Raw genomic sequence first — 25,022 nt, forward strand, 5'->3', positions numbered from 1 at the left:
AACATATATGATAGATATATCTTTAACCATCACAGTAGGAAAAGGAATACCACCACATGCATTCAACATAGTGAGGATTAAATGCTCATGGCTCTTCTGAGACCAGGCAGACGAAACGCCTCTTTTTTGGGCTGGCAGGTAATTAAAATCAAAGCAAACAACAAAACACCATCAGGAGTACCAGGAACACAATTTGAGTGCTCAGATTCAAGCCTCCCTTTTGACTGAAAGCAAGCCCCCAAGACAGGGATACAAATACACAAGGTCCAGATTCAAACCTTCTTGAGGTAGCTTAGATGATCAGATCTTAGCTCAGCGGTGATCTGGATCAGACAGAAATTGGGAGATCTGGGATGTAGCCAGGCCTCTGCCTTCCTACCACTGCATACATTCACTAGGAAACAGTCTCACTATCAGAGGCTTATGAGAGGAAAGTGGCAGCAGAGTTGCTCTGAAGAAAATCTTGTAGATGGGTAATTTTTGTCTCTCTCTGGCTTTCTCCTTGAAAAGTTTTCACTAACACTGATGCAAACTGGCTTGGCCATTCTGGAAAGCAATTTAGACCTAGGCCCAAATCAAGAATATATTAATAAATATTTATTAAGCATCTACCATGTGCAAGGCACTCAGTTACAATGCAGGTAAAACAAATAGAAAAAAAAATCTTAAGGCGCTCATAATCTAATGGAGGAGACATCATGCAAATCAACCATGTGCAAACAAGACACATACAAGGTGGAGCAGCTGGGTGGCTCAGTAGAGCCAGGCTGAGAGACGGGAAATCCTGGGTTCAAATGTGGCCTCAGACACTTCCTAGCTGGGTGAACCTGGGCAAGTCAATTATCCCCAATTGCCCCTTAACTGATACTTAGTGTCAATTCTTAGATAGAAGGGGTTTAAAAAAAAAAAAAGGACATACAAGAAAATGAATTGGAAAGAAGGCACTAGCATTAACCAATATCAGTCAATAAACATTTATTAAGTACCTTCTCTGTTCCAGGCACTATGGTAAGAACTGAAGATACAAAAGGAGCAAAAGATAAGTTCCTGTCTTCAAGAAGCTTACAACCTAATGAGGGAGACAATATGCAAAAAAATATATACAAAGCATCCAGAGAAAGGATAAAGCTCCTTTACTAAATTGTGGATACCTTCTGAGTCAGAGAGAGGTCTAAACCCTAAAGAGACCAAAGAAAGAGGAAAAGAACCCATATGTACAAAAATATTTATAGCCATTCTTTTGGTGCTTAAAAAAAAAAAAGAACTGGAAATAAGGGGGTATCCATCAAGTGGTGGAATGGCTAAACAAATGATGGCATATGTACACAATTGAATACTACCATGCCACAGTTTCAAATTATGAAATGAGGTAGAACCAAGACAATTTATACCATTGCACTGTAGACACAAGCTTGAAAGACACAAAAACTACAATTAAAGCAACAATCAACCATGAACTTAGATGATGAAAAATGCCACCCACCCATGTACCCCCCCCAAGACTAACCTTCATGCCACTAACTCTGAGGCTCTTTCTTGGAAAGCAAGTTCGTCAGGAAGAGATCTGTACTCTCGGTTCCCTTCTTGGCATTACCAGGACTTAATGCTCTTTGCCCACCAAGAAATGCTTTGCCTTCATCAAAAGGATGTCAAGAATTGTGATAGAAGTATGCAAGTGTGCTGTTCACTAACAAGAGAAAACGTCACACAAGTCTTCCATATCTTTTCCCATTTTTCATCTTTATCTTCTAGTTTTCTCCGTAAAAGCTCTCAGGATGATCTGGCTTAATTGGGAGTTAGGCCAAGCTTTATGTAAACTAATTTTTCCCACCACTACTCCTCATATTTAGACCACAATATACAACCACACTCTTGTCCTATATGCCCTCATCTGATTTTACAAATAAGCTTCAATTCTGTATAGGTACTGGCCTTTGCCATCTCTCCAGATAGCAAGGAAAACAAGAGCTCAAGTAATTTTGAGGTCTTTTGGTCTCATTGTGGTGATTGCTTTGGCACCTAAGCTTCTGGTGACAATCTAAGAGAGCTGTTCTTTTATCCATAATTCAATTAAGGGATTCAATGACTAGCTGTTTAACTAGAACAGATTGGAAATGTTTTTATTATACTTCTTTTCATTTTAATTCTTTCATCCAATTTAAGGTTGTCTTTGATCTTTGCTTAAACAAGTTGATAATCTAAACCATGCAGATAACTTGGAAACACTTCCCATGTTGCTAACTAGTCATTTCTTGACTGTTAAAAGTAGAGTCATTTTCTCATTTCTGTGATATTCACTGCTTGTCACACCCAGCACCTTCCACACCTGCTGTCTTCCTGAAGACAGCATTCAGATATAGATTTAAGGCTTCTTTCTATGTAGTCAAGCTTTCATCTTAGTTTGTTTCTTGAATTGGAGGCACATATTACAGCAATACTTTTTTTTGTACCTTTTTTTAGAACTGCCTTTGCACTAATGTCATCAAATATTAAGTATATATTGATTCAATCATGAAAGTCTTATTAAGTTCAATAAATTTCTCTACCTATTCATCCTTGTAACAAATGTTGGTATGAAGAAAATGAGGTGGCTCAGTAGTGTGCCAGGCCTGGAGATGGGAGGTCTTGGGTTCAAATCTGGCCTCAGACATTTCCTAGCAGTGCGGATCTGGGAAAGTCACTTAACTTCAATAGCCTGGCTCTTACCACTCTTTTGCCTGGGACCACTACCTGTATCAATTCGAAGACAAAAGGTAATGATTTTATAAACAAAAGAGATAGGGGCAGCTGGGTAGCTCAGTGGAGTGAGAGTCAGGCCTAGAGACAGGAGGTCCTAGGTTCAAACCCGGCCTCAGCCACTTCCCAGCTGTGTGACCCTGGGAAAGTCACTTGACCCCCATTGCCCACCCTTACCAATCTTCCACCTATGAGACAATACACCGAAGTACAAGGGTTTAAAAAAAAAAAAAGATACTAGTACACTAACTTTATTTATATTCAAATGGTCTTTTTTATTATTTTGATTAAGAGTGCTATGATATGCAATAACCAAGTGTTAAATGACATTGTTCTTGTTGCTTTTGTATATAGATTAAGATTAATTCTACAAATTCCTTTATTTGCATCTTTAGGTAAAAATTATGAGTTACTCTTCCATTTTATTGAAGTTTTTGTTTTCTGGTTCCATTTATAGTAAGAATGTCAAAATTTATAGATTTAGTTCCTCCAATCAACTGATTTGTTGGTGGACAAATCTCAGATTTAGAATACCAATGTTTCTAGGCTTAAAACTGATTTTTAGCATCCTCTGGCATTTTAGGATCGGAGGTACACAGGTACAGAGCTAGTACAGCTCTTAGAAGTAAGTCTAATCCCACCTATTTTACAGATGATAAAACAGGCTGAGAGCTTGTGATCTGCCTAGTCAACAGCAAACATTTCAGGAGTTTCAAATTCTGTTGTTCTTCCTGCAAAGTCTAGAATTCTTTCAATTATATTGTGCTAACTCTTGAGATGATTGGTTATCATCACCATCACTGAAATTAACTCCAAAGCAGCTCTTCAGAGCAGCTCTGGGGCTTTGCAATGTGCCCTTTGCTAATATTTTTATCAATGACTAGAATTAAAGTATAGACACTATGCTCATCAAATTTGTAGGCAACACAATGCTAGGTGGGACAGATAACATACTGGATGACAATGTCAGGATTCAAAAAGATCTTACCAGGCCACTCTGTTGGAACAAAAATTATAAAATGAAAATTAATAAATACAAATGTAAAATGTTACTTTGGTTTAACAAAATTAAAATTTACAGGCACATGACAGAGTAGTAGTTTGCCCAAGAAGAGATACAGGGATTTTGATGGAATGTATACTCAACATAATTGATAAGAGTGTTGAGGTAGTAGAAAGCTAATGCTACATTAAGAGAAGCATAATTTTTAAGAATAAAGAAAGTTACCAAGATAAATTCAGAATGGGTGAATGACTTGAATATAAAGAGGGAAACTATAAATAAGTTGAGTGAACACAGAATAGTTTACTTGTCAGATCTCTGGGAAAGGAAAGATTTTAAAACCAAGCAAGAGTTAGAGAAAATTATAAAATGTAAAATAAATTATTTTGATTATATCAAACTAAAAAGCTTTTGTACAAAAAAAAAACAATGTAGCCAAAATCAGAAGGGAAACAACAAATTGGGAAAAAATCTTTATAACAAAAAACTCTGACAGGGGTCTAATTACTCAAATATACAAGGAGTTAACCCAATTGTATAAAAAATCAAGCCATTCCCCAATTGATAAATGGGCAAAAGACATGAATAGACAATTTTCAGATAAAGAAATCAAAAGTATCAATAAGCACGTGAGAAAGTGTTCTAAATCTCTAATAATTAGAGAAATGCAAATCAAAACAACTCTGAGGTATCACCTCCCACCTAGCAGATTGGCTAAATTGAAAGAAGGGGAGAATAATGAATGTTGGAGGGGATGTGGCAAAACTGTGACATTAATGCATTGCTGGTGGAGTTGTGAACTGATCCAACCATTCTGGCTGGCAATTTGGAACTATGCCCAAAGGGCTATAAAAGAATGCCTGCCCTTTGATCCAGCCATACCATTGTTGGGTTTATACCCCAAAGAGATCATAGATAAACAGACTTGTACAAAAATATTTATAGCTGCGCTTTTTGTGGTGGCAACAAACTGGAAAAGGAGGGTATGTCCTTCAATTGGGGAATGGCTGAACAAATTGTGGTATATGCTGGTGATGGAATACTATTGTGCTCAAAGGAATAATAAACTGGAGGAATTCCATGTGAATTGGAAAGACCTCCAGGAATTGATGCAGAGTGAAAGGAGCAGAGCCAGAAGAACATTGTACACAGAGACTGATACACTGTGGTAAAATCGAATGTAATGAACTTCTGTACTAGCAGCAGTGCAATGACCCAGGACAATTCTGAGGGATTTATGGAAAAGAACACTACCCACATTCAGAGGAAGAACTGTAGGAGTGGAAACAGAAGAAAAACAACTTCTTGAACACATGGGTTGATGCAGACATGATTGGGGTTGTAGACTCAAAACTACCACACCAATCCAACTATCAAAGATTTGGAAATAGGTCTTGATCAATGACACATGTTAAAACCAGTGGAAATGCAAATCGTCATGGGTGGGGGGGGTTAGGGGGTGAAGGGGAAAGTAAGAGCATGAATTATGTAAGCATGTTAACTTTTCTAAAAAATAAATATTAATAAACATTTTAAAAAAAGAATAAGGAAAGTTATAGGCCTGTTGTACTTTATTTTGGTCAAAAAATTTCTGCAGTACTGTGTTCTGTCCTAGGAACCACATTATAGGAAGAGAACTGATAAAAAGATAACATCTTGAAGAAGAAAATCAGTTAATGAAGGTCCTCAGTTTCATGCCATGTGAAGGACAGCTGAAGGAATTGGAGATATTTGGCCAGAGATGACTGGAGCATGAAAGAGACATGCTAGGTTTCTTCAAGTATTGATTAGGGAACATTATATGAAAGAAACTTGCTTTGTCTGATGCTAGAAAACTGAACTGTGGGTGGGAATTATAAATTTGGGCTTGATGTAAGCAATAACTTTGTAACAATTAGAGCATTCTCAAAATTGAACAGCCTACTTTACAAGGATACTGGTTTCCTTCTTCTCACTACATGTTTTTTAAGTCAAGGTTGTGATCCACTTAGTATGTAGAGTAGATAGTATTATTTTTCACAAATAGGTTGGACTAGATACTCTGGCATCTCTTGAAACTTTGAAATCTGGCAATTATTGAAATATAATGATTTTTTAAACTAATGAGTGCTATAGCTTAAATACGAAGAAAGCCTGAGTGATTTTAATCAATACAAGTCATTTTTAAATTAAGAATTTATATATTATTTCTGGTACATAGTAGGGGCTTAAGTGCTTACTGATGTATTCCTAGTAGAATATAATCTTCTGGAAGGCAGGGATTATTTCATAATTATATTTGTATTTCTAGCACCTTGCCTGTCATACAATAGGAACTTAATAAATGCTTGTTAGCCAATGGATTATGTAAAAAGGGATTCTCAACTAACATCAATGAATTTAACAGTTTAAAAATACTTTGATAACTGTATTTCAATATTATTTTTTTCTTTTGTAATTCTACTCATTCTCTGAGGTACCACCTCACACCTAGCAGATTGGCTAAAATGATAGCAGGTGAGAGTAATAAATGTTGGAGGAGATGTGGCAAAATTGGGACATTAATGCATTGCTGGTGGAGTTGTGAACTGATCCAACCATTCTGGCTGGCAATTTGGAACTATGCTCAAAGGGCTATAAAAGAATGCCTGCCCTTTGATCCAACCATACCATTGTTGGGTTTATACCCCAAGGAGATCATAGATAAACAGACTTGTACGAAAATATTTATAGCCGTGCTTTTTGTGGTGGCAAAGAACTGGAAAAGGAGGGTATGTCCTTCAATTGGGGAATGGCTGAACAAATTGTAGTATATGCTGGTGATGGAATACTATTGTGCTCAAAGGAATAATAAACTGGAGGAATTCCATGTGAATTGGAAAGACCTTCAGGAATTAATGCAGAGTGAAAGGAGCAGAGCCAGGAGAACATTGTACCCAGAGACTGATACACTGTGGTAAAATCAAATATAATGGGCTTCTGTACTAGCAGCAATGCAGTGATCCAGGACAATTTCTGAGGGATTTATGGAAAAGAACGCTATCCACATTCAGAGGAAGAACTACAGGAATTGAAACACAGAAGAATAACAACTGCTTAAACACATGGGTTGATGCAGACATAATTGGGGATGTAGACCTGAAACAACCAGACCAATGTAACTATCAATAATATGGAAATAGGTCTTGATCGATGACATATGTTAAAACCAGTGGAAATGCATGTCGGCTATGGGGGTGTGGAGGGAGTGAAAGGGAAAGTAAAAACATGAATCATGTAATTCTACTCATTTTAAGCACTTAAAAACATTATTCTGAGAAGGGATGCACAGGATATAACAGACAGCCAAATGAGTACCTGCCCACAAAAAAAGGTTAAGAACTGATCTAAGCTAATGACTATAGGAGTGAGATTTGAAAGTACAATCAAATAAATGTAATGTCTATCTCAGGAGAAATATTTCCTCAACTTTCTAAATAATCTCTTTTTCTTTTCTCAAATCAGAAGAAAAATAATGAGATTGCAGGGAAAGCAAACCTGCTTACCTAACCAAAACACTTTTTATTGTTGGCATAAATAAAAGGAATATAGGTAGGGAACTAGTTTGGCTGTTAATGGGGACTAACTCTCATCTCCCCTTAATAAACTAGATACAGAAATTATTTTTAAAAATTTTTGTTTTATTTTAAAATTATAATGATTTATATATTAATTTGTTTGCTTTACATAATATGCAACTCAATCTAAAGAAAAACTATTTCACATTTCAAGTAAAAACAATGATGTCTTAGAAAAATTATAAAGGCCCAGAAAATTACATATACTTTACTGCAGATTCACAATAACCTCTCTCCAAACAAGTACAAATTTTAAAGCAGTTTAAAAGAAGCTCTGTAAGTGATTTATAAAATAACCTAAACTATGATTCAAATTTCTTGTTCTTTGGAAAACCACAATAATGTCACATTGTGAATTTATGACAGAAAAATAAATTTAACAGTTTAACTAAACATAAAAGGTTTTTACTCAGTATACAAAAATGTTAAAATTATTGCAACACATTTTTGGAGTAAAAATTAATTTTGAAGAAATATGTTTCCTCAAGAAAACTGGACATCAATATAAAAATTTACCCTTCAAAAAATGTCTTTATTTTAATTTATCAGAGAAGTACAGCATTTCTTCACTGCATCCCTAGGGAGAAGGAAGGAAGAGGAAGAAAAAGATCAGAATATAATAACCTTTCCACAAAAATACCTGCTGAAAATTTTCTTTCCAAGTCCCGAATAGATACTAAAGATCAAATGCCATTAAAGCAATCTTAAATGCAATATTTTGATATAACACAAATTGTTGGAATGATACTACTTGAAATGTGTGTGATTACTAGATCTTGGGAATCTTTTTGAAATGGCATTCATCCCAATAAGATTTTAGATACATATAAGTGACCTTATTTGATCAAAATAATTGAGCTACAAAAAAAAATGACAGTGACAAGGGATAAAGAACTAGAGTCCTGATTACTTTTTAAATGCAAAATTTACATATGAATTATAAATTTTTTAAAAATGAATGAAAACTGTATTAACTTGTCAATTGAATATATTTTTGGCAGATAATTATTTCTATTTTGGATTACCATTTCATATTGAAATTCAAACAAGTAAAAAATTTCTGGCAGTGTTAAAAATAAAGTCACTAATGGTGCTTTATCACAGAAAACTTTGAATGCCATTCTGTAGTGAAGATACCTGTTTTGTAAAGGTACCTGTCACTTCTTGGTATTTCCTGGAAGCCTTGTGATCACTGAAGGTTAATGGGTAAAAAGATGTGACAAGATATTTCTAATAGTAAAGTCCATAGGAAATTATTACCATTCTTCTCTCTCTGCTAGGAATATTCTAAGTTTTGGATTTGAGGGTAGGGGGAAAAGAGTGGAATAGAAGTGAGAATGAAAATCTACCAAAGCTGATGGATCCCAATATACTGGTAGAATTCCGTTTGCATCTATGGATGACTCATAATTTTTCTCTTTCAAATTTCTTATCCAAATTATAAATGGAATAAAAGACAACTAATTTTCTGCATTATTAAAAAGTATAATTTTTTTCTGGTTCCTTGCATATGTTACATTTCAAAAGTTGAAAAAGAGGAATGGATTCCATTTTTTCTCTGAAGCTGAATTATATAAATATCTTTTACCATATGGAATATAAAGATATTCCAGCAATAATGGCTTTAAAGTAAAATGCCAACAGACTCCATTCTCTATATCTACAGTTACTTTCACTTTTAAGTAAGATATATGTTCTAGAAGCTTGTACTTTTATTGCAAAGTATCTCTCCTATTCTATTCTACTGGGCAGGTCTTACCAGACTTTCAGGTCCAATAATGAAATTTAAATTAAGGGACAAATAAAACAGATTACTCAAAACTTCACAACTACAAATATATGCAGATGAAATACATTATAATCCACTCTCTCCACTCAATTCTGTAATATAAAAATATATAACACAGGATACTTGTTACTTTTTTTTAATTAATTCATTTCTGATATTAAAGAGAATAATCTGATAGTCAAGCTTCCAAAAGCTATTTCTAAAAAATCTTGTCAAAGTTGGCATTCCAGTTAACAGTACAGAGCTAACTATACAACAACAAGAAATTTAAGATAAACTTACCTTGCATATGGGATATATGATAAACTATACCTATAAGAGAAGGACAAAATGACTGAAATTTCTGAATATATAATTTTTAAACATACCAAATAATTTTTATTGTTCCAAAACAAGAAAAGCAGCTGGATATAATAAGTAAAATAATGCTCTTATATTACATATGCTTAATAAAAGAGCTCTGTAAGAACTAAATGTACTGCCAAGATATTCTCAAAGTTTAAGGAATTCGTTACCCATTTTACACAAATACTAGCAAAAGCAAAATTAAAATAAATGAAATACTGATTTCAATTCTCCAAAGATCCAATTTAACTTTTTCACATGAATAATCCTATTAAACACCACAGTTGTCAAGAACAGATGCCAATGCAGTCCACTAAAGACCTCTTTCCAAGATGATGCTTTAAATTACAATTCTGAGCCTGGCCACTGTTATGAGGAAGAGTATAGATATTTAGTGAAATTAGCACCCAGGCTGTCAGGATGTCAGATAAGATCTGAAGGTTCCAAGGATAGAATTGTGTCAAGGAAGGAAGTGATTTCCTGAGACTTTGTTATGGCTGAGAGAGCAGTTGGATGCTGAAAACTATCTCCAGTGAAGAGCCCAGGAGAGTGTGGATTTGTCTCCCAGAAGAAATAACTCTCTGTGGGAAATTCAAGTTGAGCAGGAGGATCAGACTTGGGTGGTAGACATCCCAAGCTGATTCAAGCTCCTTGTTTTCACCCTTTGGGATTAATTTTGCTGGGGACCTGTGCTAGATCATCGTGGGAACAGAAGTGAATTCAAGCTGTGAGACACCCATTCACCTTTCAGACTTTTAGGCTAATCCAGGCAGCCTGGGTTAAATTAGTGTAGATCCTGATCCAATTCCCAGTTCCTGAGTTTGTTCTTAGATAACTAGGTTAGGGGGACCTCTCTCTACTGCCCTTACCCTTTAAAGTCATTTTTAAAAAAGTGTTTTTTCTTCTTGTTGTGTCTTTCCCTGAAGAAGTAAGATATCCCTGGCTGATTTAGTCTAAATGGCAGTTAGAGTCCAACTGCTACTAACTCACATTGTCACAGCCCCTTTTGTATTTGTTTAAGATAATTATACATCTTCACCCTTCATTCTTCCTTCATCCTTGACCCTCAAAAATAACCCCTGTGTGTGTGTATTTGTGTTTATTTACCCACATTACCACTTAGAGTTCTGAATTTACCTAGGTGTGCTATTTCGTCTAGCCCACATCTTTCTAACTTTCTCACAAGAATAAGCATGAGATTTTGTTAAAACCTAGGGAAACTAGAATTAAGCAAACTATAAATATCTAAGCATTTTCTTGGTTTCAGTCTAGTTACTTTCTCAAAGGAGGAAATAAAATTATTTGATCACGAGGTCACAATGGATAAGGCACTGGGGCGAATCAGGAGTATCTGAATTCAAGTCCAGTCTCAGTTACTAACTAGCTGTGTGAACCTAGTAGACAAATTACTACCCTGTTTACCTGGGTTTCTCAATTGTACAAGGGGCTAATAGTAGAACCTACTTCGCAAGGATGTTGTGAGGATCAAATGAGAGAATATTTGTAAAGTGCTTAGTATAGGACCTGGAACTTAGTAGGAGTTCTATAAAAGCTAGTTATTATTAGTCAAATTTTGCCAGGAATTAAGGTCTCATTCATCAATCAATTTTTTTTTTTAATTTTTTTTTTTTATTCCAAACCCTTAACTTCTGGGTATTGACTCCAAGGCAGAAGAGTGGTAAGGGTAGGCAATGGGGGTCAAGTGACTTGCCCAGGGTCACACAGCTGGGAAGTGTCTGAGGCCAGATTTGAACCTAGGACCTCCTGTCTCTAGGCCTGGCTCTCAATCCACTGAGCTACCCAGCTGCCCCCCTCATCAATCAATTTTTAAATCTAATCTCTTCCTTTTTTTGAAAATGGAGATATTTACCCTTCAATAGCATGGCACTTTTCACATTCACTAATATTTTTCAATGACCACTCTGAAACTGATATTTAATTTCAAAGAGTTTAACAAAAAATGTCTACAAATATACCTGGGTTGCAGTTCATTTGATTCTGTCTTCAACAAAATAAAGGCAGCTAGATGCTCTCTTTTTATCTTATCCTGGGTCCCAAAACTCTATTATGGGGGTCAGTTGGGTAGCTCAGTGGATTGAGAGCCAGGCCTGGAGACGGGAGGTCCTAGATTCAAATCTGGCCTCAGACACTTCCCAGCTGTGTGACCCTGGGCAAGTCACTTGATCCCCATTGCCTACCCTTACCACTCTTCTGCCTTGGAGTCATTACACAGTATTGTCTCCAAGACAGAAGGTAAGGGTATAAAAAAAAAAAAACTCTATTATGAGCCTCTTTTGCTGTCTTCCAGTCCCAAAGCTACCCTCCTTGCAAAGAAAAGCAAAGAATTTAATAGCTCAGCTTTTTCTCCATCATCTATTATCATTATCCTTTCCAATTTTTATAAATAATTTCTCAGATAAAGGACTGAAATCTTAAATAAAGGGAGAAGTTTGTCAAATTTATAAGAATATGTCTTTCCCCAATTGATAGAGATGATCACAGGATATGAACAGGTAGTTTTTGGAAAAAAGAAATCAAAGTTATGTATAGTCACATGAAAAAATATTCTAATGCATTTAAAACAAGTTTTGAAATACCATCTCACAGCTATCAGATTGGCTAAAATGATAAATATTGGATGGGATATGGAAAAAAATGGGACACTAATACACTGCTTGTGGAATTATGGGCTGATCAAATCATTTTAAAGAGCAATCTCAAATTATGCCCAGAGATAGAAAATTGTGTATACCCTTTGACCTAGCGGTACCACTATTAGATCTGTGTGATCAGGGAAAAAGGAAAAGATTGTATATATTCTAAAATATAGCTACTCTGTAGTGGCAAAGAACTGGAAACGGAGGGAATACCCATCAACTGGGGAATGGCTGAATAAGCTGTATTATGTAATTGTGATGGAATAATATTGTGCTGTAAGAAATGATGAGCAGACTGATTTTAGAAAAACATGGAAAGACTTGCATGAAATAATGAGTGAAATGAGCAGCAACATGACAATGTTGTACACAATAACAGCAAAACTGTTCAAAGAGTAACTGTGAATGACTAAGCTATTCTGAGTTATATGAATATTCAAATCAACTACAAAGGACCTCCAGAAAAGAAGTGATACATAGAAATATATATTGTGTATACTGGCACATCTATAATGTGTCAAATGTTGGCCTTTTCTATTGCAGGGCTGGAGGAAGGCAGCTTAGAATTCAAAACATGACTGATAAGTAAACAAACAAACAAACAAACAAATAAATAAATAAGCTTAAGATCATTATCCTGTCCACCTTCAATAGTCATCCTCTTCCTTCTGGCATTCTTTTCTGCTCCTCAATATAGCTATATCTGAGGTCATGAATTTTGCTCTCTTCAATGTTGTCTTCTGAAATTTAACAAAATCCTCTACAACTATTCCCTTTATGCTGTACCTTTCAGCTTACATACTTTTTCCTGAGAAGCATCTTATCAGTCCCTGTTAGGTGGACTCCAACCCTGGCAAACAGACTATCATCCTCACCTTTCAAGCTATGATCCAGAAATCCAAATCCCATTCTCAAGCAGTATTTGCCTATTCATCAATAACTACCACCCCAAAAAAGCAAAGCCTCTTTCTTCCATCAAAAAAAAAAAAAAATAATCTCTTCATCCTTCCTGCTAACAGAGTGAAACAAGGCAACTGTCAAACCCTATTACCTTCTCCTCCAGGATACAATCCAGGCAATATTTTCAGCTCAGCTGCTTGTCTGTGACAGAAAGCGAAATACTGTATACTCTATGTGAGATACTACAAAATTCTACTAGTCCTTTGTACTTAGGAGAAGAAACAGTTCCAGGTTTCCTTTTTGGTAGCTGTTTATACCCACTACCCCATATGACCAATCCTTGTAAGGAGTAAAGCTTGATTTATTTATGGTAGTCTTGACATGAGGTTAGCTTGCTCAACTGCCTCTGATTTGCTATCAGCAGCTTCCTGAAAAAGGTCTATAGTACCTTGAAAATATTGGCACACAATGTTTTGTTGAACTGAATTTAATATAATGCAACTTTCAAATTAAGCAGCCAGCCTTTCAAGGAAAAGAAAATCAGTATTCCCACTCAGAGCCACAAATAAATTAAATTTTTATAAGTACAATATTCAGAAAGTTCATTTATAGCTTCTACAATTAAATGGAAAGCTTACTATTTGCTACTTCTGGCAAATTAAGTGCCTTTCAAATAAAATTATACACAATTGAGCTGAATGATGTAGTGTAAACAACATAAAGAACATCACTGGACACTTGGACTCTAGTTCTGGTTCTGCTACTAATTAGCTCTGAAACTTTAGGCAAGTTGCACAAATCACTACAAAGCTCAATTTCATTAACTAAAATGAGAGGGCTCAACTATATGATTCCATGAGTCTAGGACAGTGATGGGCAAACTTTTTAAAGAGGGGGCCAAAGGAAAGGAAATGTTCATCTGTCAGTCTGTTTCTAAGGCAACGCTTTCGAAGTTTCATTGTATTGTATCCTACTCATTGTATTCATCAGATTAGGAATAATGTCCAGGACAGGACAGAACATTTCAGGGGGCCACATCTGGCCTGCAAGCTATAGGTTGCCCATCACTGGTTTAGGAGGTTTTCTACCATCTTTGTTGTAAAGCAGCCATTACAAATAAGTGTTTTGAATATAAAAGTGATAACTTTGATATCTTACATCTAAAACTATAAAAACACTAAAAAAAAATTTTTATCACATTTCATGTTTGAACTTTTGCCATTAGTAATCCAAGAAACACCTTCACCTGTAATTATACAGAAAATGTTGACACTTGTTCACAGCAGAAATATAATTAGGAGGTCATTATGAAATATGCCTTGCCTTCAAATTTCTAATTAATGGAGACATAATCATTTTAATTTTGAAAAAATAAATGCAAAAGTTTTTCTTCCAATCAGCAGACTTTCATGCCACTTTATTTTAGTAAATAATTATTTCTAAAAGATAAAAAAAGACTTGGTCATCAAGTCATAAAACATTTTTTCCCTAAATTTCAAACATTAGGAATATTTTTGTCCCTTCCCAGTTTAATAGTACATGGCCTTTTAATTGAATTCTTTTAAAAATACAAGATACTGATTAGAAGTAGGAAAGCAATCAATAGCCATTATTATTAAAGATATCATAAGACTTGAAGAAAATAAAATATTCTAATTGCTTAATGTTTTTCAGCTGAAGAATGAATCAAAAACATAACAGGGAAGATTCTTCCAAGACTTGTCAAAATGGATTACTTCTATCCATTTCTGGTGATTCACATATGCACAAATTATAGTGATAAAAGGAAGCTAGGAGAAACACTGTCAAAGTTTACAAAGTCTTGGGCAAGAAACCAAAGACTTTGGATAAACAGAAATTGTTTTTGTTAGTCAGTCAAAGAAGGCAAGGGACATAGATATGAGAAAAGCAGATTTAGGAAGTGAAAATCTGATTAAGATGGTGCATAAGAGTAGGATACGAATTTCTCGAGCAATTTAAAATAAGGAAATGGAGAGGTATCACTACAAAGAAATGATACTTTCACGTAGATAAATTTTGGGAGAAAGGATTTCAAAAGGCTCAAAGACAGGACAGGTGGGATGTCATGGAATTCTTGTGGTATAGCAATAGCAAACGATTGTGCTAAGGAGTAAAAAGGGAGTGAAGAGGCTTATTTAGCTGCAGCAGTACACTGAGAATAGTATGATAATCCCCATTCTAATTCAGGTAGGCTCATTTTCCTTAAATATACTGAAATTGTCCTTGAAATTTTATTCACTCAGAGGATTACAAGGCTCTGATGGTTGACATCACTTCCTGGTTGTAGGAGTACATAACAAGGAGTTCCAACCTCTTTCTGATGTCTGACTGCCAGAACACAATGGACAAACAGAGGTGAGTAATTTATGGTTTCTCTGAACATAGCCTTCCTCTACACCAAGGCCAAGTACATCTCCTTTTATTAACCATTGAATGACCTACAGATATCTCATTTCAGAACATGAAGCTCTCTTTTTAAACCTCTGAACCTAGGATAGCACCACCAGGCCTCAGCAACTGTGAAATTTAGGATTCTGGGGAAAATCACTGAAATTTAGTTTTAAGTGCCTCTCAATGAAGTTCATGTGGCATGGTTCCCAAAGGTCTCCCAAACAGCCCCTGAATGTCACAGGAAGTCCATTCAGCAGTTTTTCGGACTGCCCCAAAATTATAGTCGTTAGACCCAGGCCTGAAGTTGGTGGGCCTGAAGACCATTCTCCTCCCCAAGTACAAGCTATTGTTCAAATTCAACCACCAATAGTTTGATATTATCTTTAGGGTATAGTTCTTGTTTTGGTTTTATTTTTTTCACATGGTTACATGATTCATATTGTCTCCCTCACCTCTTCCTTCCCCTCTCCTGGAGATGACAAGCAATTGCACTGAGTTATATATGTGTTATCACTTGATATCTATTTCTATATTGTTCATTTTTGTAATAGAGTAATCTTTTAAAACCAAAACCTCAAATCCTATACCCATATAAATGAGTGATAAATCATATGTTTTCTTCTGGATTTCTACTCCCATAGTTCTTTCTCTAGCTGTGGAGAGAATTCTTTCTCCTAAGTCTCTCAGAATTGTTCTGGATTATTGCATTGCTGCTAGTAGCAAAGTCTATTACATTTGATTATTTCGGGGTATATAGTTCTTAATGAAATAGAAGCATGTTCATGCCAGTTTCTCTTTGCTGAATGGTCAGTTAACTTTAATTGCTCATGGTTGAAGGTACCTCACAGCAAGGTGAGACCATCATCATCACCTCTAGTCATTACAAATTCATGGAAGCCAGTGTGGGTACACCTTCTTTTGAATTGCCCATTTCCCAACTTAAGTGAGATCATTCTGCTTTGTTCTACTCCTGCCTACTACAACTGCCCTGGGCTAGATCTGACTCCAACAGGTTCCCTGGTTGACAAAAATGTACACAACCAGAGCAGAAGAAGAATATTCACCCAGGATACACATCAAGGACATTGCAAGTTGATTCACCTGACTAAAACTCCCTTGCCTTTGAATTACCATTTGTGATCTCAGAAAGAGACTGAAGCTCCATGTGACTATTTTATCTTCAAGCAATTAGGAAGAGATGTCAACTACCCCAGCCTTTGTTCCCCTATATGAATCAAATCTCAAGGAAAGATTCCATATTTAAGTAAAAACTAAGGACAGGAGATTAACATATTGCTCCCAACAAAAAGGAACTCAACAACCAACTTCAAATTTTAAGAGATGTAAAAATAATATCAGACTAGGGGGCAGCTAGGTAGCTGTGTTATTTGGAATTTTGGGGGTTCTTTTGAGGGTTATTTGGGGTTCATTAGATTTTAAATATTTAAATATATGACAAACTTCTTGTGGACATTTAGGGGACTTGGAAACTATATTTCCCATGATTCCTCTTGTAATACAGGTAAACAGGAAGTAGAGAACAGTATAAGACTCCTGAGGTCATTGGGGGAGGTCTCTTTGGTACGAGGCAGCCAGGTAGGCAGAAGGTATGGTGGGCAATTTGAATTAGATCTTAGCAGACGTGTGGTCTTCTTAAAATTACTAACATGGCTTTAATTAAAATATTAATACTTCTATCGATATCTATCTATATCAATTTTTTTTGTAACATAGCTCAGTGGATTGAGAGTCAGGTCTAGAGACGGGAGGTCCTAGGTTCAAATCTGGCCTCAGACACTTCCCAGCTGTATGACCCTGGGCAAGTCACTTGACCTCCACTAACTACCCTTACCACTCTTCTGCCTAGGAGCCAATACACAGTATTGACTCCAAGATGGAGGGTAAGGGTTTTAAAAAAATAATAATATCACACTGATAAAATAAAGATACAAACAACAAAGGGGGCTATTTTTTGCAGAGGATTTTTGGTAGCTCTCCTGGTAAGAATATCAAAAAAGGAATGGCTACAGACTGCTACTGATTAGGGTAGCTATAGATAAAAATTCATGAGAAAAGGTAAAGTAGCTCAATTCTTACTTTGCTTTTTTTCTGCCAAGGATGACCATGGACCATAAAGGACAGAACAAATGGAGCTAAAAGGTAGTTAACATCTAAGGTAAGCGAGGAGATAAGAGAAAAAGCTAGGTGCCTTAGATAAGTTTAATTCCCCAGGCCCAAATAAACTATATCCTCAGATACAAAAGAACCAATCAATGTGAATGCTGACCTACAGTGAATGATATTTCAAAGTCAAGATGAACAAGGCAGTCTTTAAGCAGAAGAGTGAATGACCTTTGGTCATATCTGTTATACAGAAGTCTGCTGTTCAAGTATGGGTTAAACTACCTGGCCACTGAAATTCCTTTCAATTCTGAAATTCAGTGAAATTCATTTAAATGTATTTAATATAGCCAATAAGCACAATATTTAAACTGCTGATTGTGAAAATGCATTCCAATTGTTCAAAATGCCAATGGCTTAAAAAACTTAAACTTGTGGGGCAGCTGGGTAGCTCAGTGGAGTGAGAGTCAGGCCTAGAGACAGGAGGTCCTGGGTTCAAACCTGGCCTCAGACACTTCCCAGCTGGGTGACCCTGGGCAAGTCACTTGACCCCCATTGCCCACCCTTACCACTCTTCCATCTATGAGACAATACACCGAGATTAAGGGTTTAAAAAAAAAAAAAAAACTTAAACTTGAAATCAGGTTACAACATAATATAGATATTCACTCTGATGGTACATACTAGGAAACATTTTCTCCCTACACAGTCCTATTTAAGAGATAATAACAAGCAGGGGGCAGCTAGGTGGCTCAGTGGATTCAAACAGACACCTCTTAGCTGTGTCACCCTGGACAAGTCACTTAACCCCCAATTCCTCACCCTTACTGCTCTTCTGCTTTGGAATCAATACTGCATATTGATTCTAAGATGGATGGTAAGGGTTGAGAGAGAAAGAGAGAGAGAGAGAGAGAGAGAGAACAACAAGGTAATTCGGTGGATAGAGAGGCAGGCCTAGAGATGGGAGGTCCTGGGTTCAAATTTGACTCCACACACTTCCTAGCTGGGTAACCCTGGGCAAGTCACTTAACCCTATTCCTTGCCCTTCTGTCTTAGAATTATTACTAGAACATAAAGTAGGGTTAAAAAAAAACAATGACAGTAGAAAGGATGCTATTATAAAATTTACCTTACTTCCATCAGATCAGGTGATGGGATGGAATCTTTTGAGTATTTCATAAATTCAAAAGGCAATGACTAAGCTCCTGGGTGATAACATATGTTAAAATCAGGACTAGAAGAACTTACCAACTCATTGCCAAAAACTGCAATATGCAGAACAGCAGAGCCAATCCTTTTTTATGCCACTAACAAAAAAACAAAAAAAAAACCTGATTAGTAGGAGCATTTTATAATATATTTTCAACACAATGTCCAATTCGTGACTATGACCACTTTTAAACACCTAGGCTTCTCATCTCCATTTTTGTTAGACACAGAATTTAATTGACCTGAAATCCTTTAAAATTGTTTATGATGTATATTTCACAATGTAGGTTTCACTTTACCCATTAACTATTTCTCAATGTGCATTAATACAAATAAAAGCTTTTGAAGTCCCTACTTTTAGGGCTAGAACACAAATTCCTCAAAGCATTAAAATTTTCAGGTCAACTATATTTTATTCCCCATATTAGGCACTAAAATCTCAGTTGCCAGAATTCCATACTTCAGTAATTCAATAAGCTATCATTCCATTATTGTGATCTCTCTCAATTTTAGCAGATAGTCTTCAAGAGTTGCTTTAAAGGTTCCAAACTCCCAAGTTTCACATCCTTCCATTTGCACCTTTTGGATTTTCCTGTGTTTGGTGAGTGTGTTTTTAATCATGACATTTTAAATATTATTTTAAATGACCAATCTCTATACCTTGTTTTTTTCTTTATAATTTAAGCTATTTTTTTCTCAACCTGGAGGTGTCACCTTCACTCATCAAGTTAGCAAATGGGAGAGCTAAGGGGGAAGGGGGAAGTTGTGAATTGGCTCAAATGTTCTGGAAAATAAGGTATTATGTATGATAAGTTTTATAACCATTTAAATCCTTTGATCCAACAATCCCACTATTAGGATTATGTTCCAAGGAGGTAATGGACATCAAGAAAAGACCCATAAATTGGGGACAGCTGGGTGGCTCAGTGGATTGAGAGTCAGGCCTAGAGATGGGAGGTCCTAGGTTCAAAGCTGGCCTCAGACATTTCCTAGCTATGTAAGTGACCCTGGGCAAGTCACTTAACCCCCATTGCCTAGCCCTTACCACTTTGCCCAGAAGGTAAGGGTTTAAAAAAAAAAAAGAAAAGAAAAGAAAGAAAGAAAGAAAGAAAGAAAGAAAAGATCCATATATATGCAAAAATATTCACAGCAGCATTATTGGTAATAACAAAAAGCCATAAACTAAATACATGACCAAAAGACTGATAAGAAGTGATGCTGAATGAAGAAATCAGAGGCACACCTCCCTGCCCCCACCTGACCCCCAACGACACACACAGAGTGAATCATGTAAAATAAGAGGTAACAATAGCCAGGTCAAGAGACAAAGCACTTATCTCATCATTTCTTTTTATTAACACCTCATAAACCACAAAAAGTGAAAAGTGATAAACTTTCAATCACGCTCACATGATTGTCCAGTTTTCCACAATAGTTTAATGTATTTTTGGAGTCTATTTGTTTGGGAATGTGTTGTGAAAAAAATGTTTTTCATCTACTGAAAGAAAGAGAATGAAAGAGACTGAGAGCCAGAGCCAGATTCAATAAGTCCATTCTGGAATTATACATTTGTACATTAAAGACAATGGGAGAGTAACTCTTCATTATTATGCAATAAGCAATTTTTTATAATTTCCTTAATAACTGAAACATGTCTTTTAGGTATCAAATAAAAAAATCTTAATCAATTTCTAAGGAAGTCTATCTGAAACAGAAATGTATTATACAATATTTTGTTTCCTTAAGTATATAGTTCATACCTGAACATTTTCTGAATGATTTCAATTCATTAATAAAAATGTTTGGTAATATTAATTAAGAACAGCTTTTCTCTAAATGATAGTGCTCCAAGGCTACTGAAATGTATAGGAATTTTAGTTCTGACCAAGACAAATCAGGGTTTCAGAGCTTTATTGTAGTTTTTCTCTCTCCTGCCAGGTGTTAGCCATTTTTTTCCATTATTATTCCCTTGTTCTTCCTCTCACATCCTTTTCTCTTGGTACAAATACAACCACACTAAGTAGAATTATATGTCAGATAAAAACTAACAGGTTGGGAAGGGAACTTTTCTACAAAGCAGTTACTTATTACTAAGTTGATTGAAGTTATTTCCCTTACTCATTTCCAAATTCAAGACTATGTTAATATAACCTACAGATGTCAGGGGGCATTCTATCTCAAAGTTTATATTTTTTAATCTTCTGGTGAACTTTGGGAAACTTGAAGCAAAGCTACTCTTCAGTTCCTTGAGCATTAGCCCAAGGACAGTTCCAGTCTGGTTAGCTCAGTATGAGTTATACCTAAAAGTATTTAACAGAAAACTTAACAGCTGGTCACACTTACCCAAAGAGCAGCACACAGAGTTAATACCAAACAAATCTAAGTAAAAAAGAAAGATAGCATTTATTCATATGTAATAATGTGACAGTTTTGTTAAACTGTGAAAATATTCAGATTTAAAAGCTGGCAAATGACCTTGAAAAATATTTTTAATCAACAAAATGAGAAATCACCTCTAAAAATAGTTTAAAATGTTTGTACATAAAATCAAATTTCCTATTGACATTTTGTTTCCTTACTTTCTTAAAACATTTGTACAAACTTCTGAATGCCTAAAACTGATGTTACTGGACCTATGAAGAGTTTTCAAAAAGCCAATTAGCAATTTATGGAAATATTAAAATTAGTGTTCATAGAAGCTAATTATATATTATTCATATACATCCTAGGCCTAAAGCAATATAGTTTCCTCATATATGGAAAAAATCATTATCCTATTTGACAAAGTAGTGATAAATGTGAACTGTATGAAAACATGATGCAACAAGTTGAATATTTACTTTTAGGTCACTTAAAAGCTCAGTGACGAAGAATTTTTAAAAACAAATTAAAAGAAGGCAGTGAAAGACAAAACCTAGTTAGTTTTAGGCTTAAGGCTTCCATTAGCATATTTTAAACAATTAAATAAAATTATGTGTGAAGATGATACATTTCAAAAGTCTATGATTGGTGTTACTTTTTTGGTCAATGGATGACATTTTTGAAGCTTTTAAATGACTAAATGAGCAAATGAAGATGCCAGAAAAGTTTGACAGAAAAATTTCACTAGTAAAATTATAACTAAATTGAATTCTTTTGTTTGTCAAACTAAATTCTTAATTAACTTTTAGTAGCTAAGCATAGAACAAGTTACCAGAAATCAAGTATAAGCGATTCCATAAAAGTTGAATTTACCTGAATTTGATGTATCTAATAGAATACACATTATTTCTCATAAAAAGCCTTAGGCAGAACCTATATATATATATATATATATAGTCTATATTCTTCAAGAAAGACTTTATGGGTAAAACTGTTCAATAAAAACAACACAGTACAGTACATGCATAATACAAATCTTTTTGTTATAAGATATACAATTTAAACAACTGTGCAAGATATTCTTTTAAGTCTTCAAAAGTAATAAAATGCTATTTACCAACATAATAACTGTAGCAAACAACCTTGTTGATTCAAACATTTTTTTCAGTTGCTTCACAGGTCCCATTAAAAAGCAAGTACTATTTTAAAAAAATCAAAATAAAAAAGAATTAAGACATGTTCAACCAAATCTTTGCTAATTACAAAGTGGAATAAATTATTAATAAAAATCAGATAGGTACTATTTTGAGTCATATGTAGATATAAATTTGAATTTTTTATTTTAATAACAAATTTCCATGTAACTTTTCTGAAGTTAGATGATCCATATTGTTTCCCTCTCTTCTTCCCTCCTCCCTCTCAGAGCTGCCAAGCAATTCAATCTGAGTTATACATGTATTATCATGCAAAAATATTTCCATATTATTCATTTTTGTAAGTGAATAATCTTATCAAAACAAAACCCCAAAACATATAACCAAATAAACAAGTGATAAATCGTATTTTCATCTGCATTCCTACTCCAACAGTTCTTTCTCTGGAGATGAATAGTATTCTTTTTCATAAGTCTCTCAGAATTGTCCTGCATCATTGTATTGCTGTTAGTAGGAAAATCTATCACATCGTTCTGATCTATCTGATCTTTCCACATTATTGCAGTTATTGTGTATAATGTTCTCTTAATCCTATTGCATGTTATATCTATTTTGGGTACATAGATAGTGTATACCGCTTCAAAAATTATTTTTCTCATCTCAAAACTTAAAAAGTAAATTTAAATATTTCAGATACCAGAGACACAATATTCTGATTTGTAAAATTACTCATAAAGCTGGTTTATATTACTAACAATTTATGTTGTGTTTCTGAGTTCTTTCCCCCCCATGTGGTATCATATGGCATTATTTATCCTTATGTAAACTGCATTTAAAGATAATAAAAATCTGTAACTAAAAAGTCTAAAAAATACTATTTAGTTGAAGAGACAAATAAATTTATAAACATACTGCTTCTCTCTATTTAATTTACTATGAAGGATAACTACTTGTGAAGTTAAAATTAGCCCAATATTTTAATTACAGGTGTCAATACACTGGATCACTGACTAAACCTAATTCCCTACTACAAAATCTAAGATGTAGGAAACACATACCACCTTGACAGCAATTTAAACAGAGCAATTATCCACAGGCAAATAAAAGTTTCAATAAGAGAAAATGTCTTGCTTAAAAACAAATGATTTTTTTGACAATAATATCAAACTCCTAGGTAAATGAATTTGTTCATTTTTTTTTTTGGTTCACAGGCATCAGGGATACTTTGCAAATATTGTATTCCATTTATACTATTAATTCAATGTTAATTTAAATTTTTTTTTATTTTAAACCCTTAACTTCTTTGTATTGACTTATAGGTGGAAGAGTGGTAAGGGTAGGCAATGGGGGTCAAGTGACTTGCCCAGGGTCACACAGCTGGGAAGTGTCTGAGGCCGGATTTGAACCTAGGACCTCCCGTCTCTAGGCCTGGCTCTCAATCCACTGAGCTACCAGCTGCCCCAATGTTAATTTAATTTTAACAAATTTATTTAATGCCTATTTTGTGCATGGTATTATAGAATATTCAAAGATGAATAAAGACAAGATATCTTTATAATCTAGCTGTTTCTTACTTTTTAAAATAAACCATTAACCTTTTGGCTTTTGTTTCTTTATACATAAAAAAGGGCTGATACTTTCACTGCATAGGACTATTATGAAGATTGAGATAATTATGCAGAAATTTTTTGAAAATGATAAGCTAAAAAACATAAGATGGTATTAAGATATGTAGAAAATTATTATTACTAAAACCTTAGAAAACTGTAAATAAATGAAGTTTAAGAATTTACTAACTTATTTGCTTTGGATTTCAGTTCACATCAAGTAAAAACTATGCAGTCATGGCTCTTACAACGTATAAGTCAAAAAGATGAATATATTTAGGGGGAAAAAAACCCTAAATTCTTTTAGCTAATACAGTAAAGGGAAAATATTTAACATATACATACCTGGCTAATGCAGCGATATTTCCAAAAGTATAGAAAACTGCAAAAAGTTTTACCCCTCCTGGAAGCCATAGCAATGCTGTTCCCTGTATAATATTTTAGAATTAATCCAATGTGCTTCTAAACCAGAAAGACTAGTCATTTACTACTAAGCATAATTTTTAAAAAATCAATATTGAAGATGTTATTTTTTGTTTTGGGGGAAAAAACTTATAAGCAAATTTACTATTTTGTGTTCCCCACCCCCCCAGCCTATTGTGACATTTGCTGTTTATATCAAGCTCACTGGACCAGAGATTATAAGACTCAAATTCTAGCCATGACTTTCCCACTAGACTAGTGAGCTGTGGAACCCTGAACAAGAAGCTTTACCCCTCTGAGCATGGATGAGAAAATGAAGAACTTGAATCAAATAAACTCCCTTCCAACTCTTAACATTCAATGATAAATTTTTTCTTTTTTAAAAAAATTCTTACCATCTGTTTTAGAACTGATACTGAACATCAGTTTCAAGCCAGAAGTGCAGTAAGGGATTAGAGTTAAGTGACCTGCCCAGGGTCAGACAACTAGGAAGTATCTGAAGTCATATTTGAACCCAGAATTTCCTGTCTACTGAGGCACTTGGCTATCCCAGAAATATTCTTTTTCAATGACAAGTTAAAAAAAATAACAATGAATCTAAATTACTGGAGCTTTCCCTGCACAAATTGCTCCCTCTGGATAAACTTAATGATTCTTCTTTTTAAAAAAATTCAACCAAAAAATATGAAACATGTGCCTAATGCAGATT

The 25,022-nt window shown here is 34.8% G+C and overlaps 1 protein-coding gene across 1 annotated transcript in view; it reads right to left on the minus strand.

Annotated features, from left to right (window-relative positions):
• Window positions 1-7,401: 7,401 nt before the first annotated feature.
• Window positions 7,402-25,022, minus strand: part of SFT2D1 (SFT2 domain containing 1) — a 43,234-nt gene continuing 25,613 nt past the window's right edge. The window contains exons 3-8 of the mRNA XM_044675791.1: window positions 24,236-24,318; window positions 22,247-22,328; window positions 21,112-21,147; window positions 18,808-18,866; window positions 9,407-9,436; window positions 7,402-7,912 (exon numbers count right to left, since the gene is read on the minus strand). Of these exons, the coding sequence (XP_044531726.1) occupies window positions 7,873-7,912; window positions 9,407-9,436; window positions 18,808-18,866; window positions 21,112-21,147; window positions 22,247-22,328; window positions 24,236-24,318 (330 nt within the window). The 3' untranslated portion in view covers window positions 7,402-7,872. The remainder of the gene's footprint in view (window positions 7,913-9,406; window positions 9,437-18,807; window positions 18,867-21,111; window positions 21,148-22,246; window positions 22,329-24,235; window positions 24,319-25,022) is intronic.

Source organism: Gracilinanus agilis, chromosome 4, assembly GCF_016433145.1.
Source record: "Gracilinanus agilis isolate LMUSP501 chromosome 4, AgileGrace, whole genome shotgun sequence".
NCBI lineage: Eukaryota > Metazoa > Chordata > Mammalia > Didelphimorphia > Didelphidae > Gracilinanus > Gracilinanus agilis.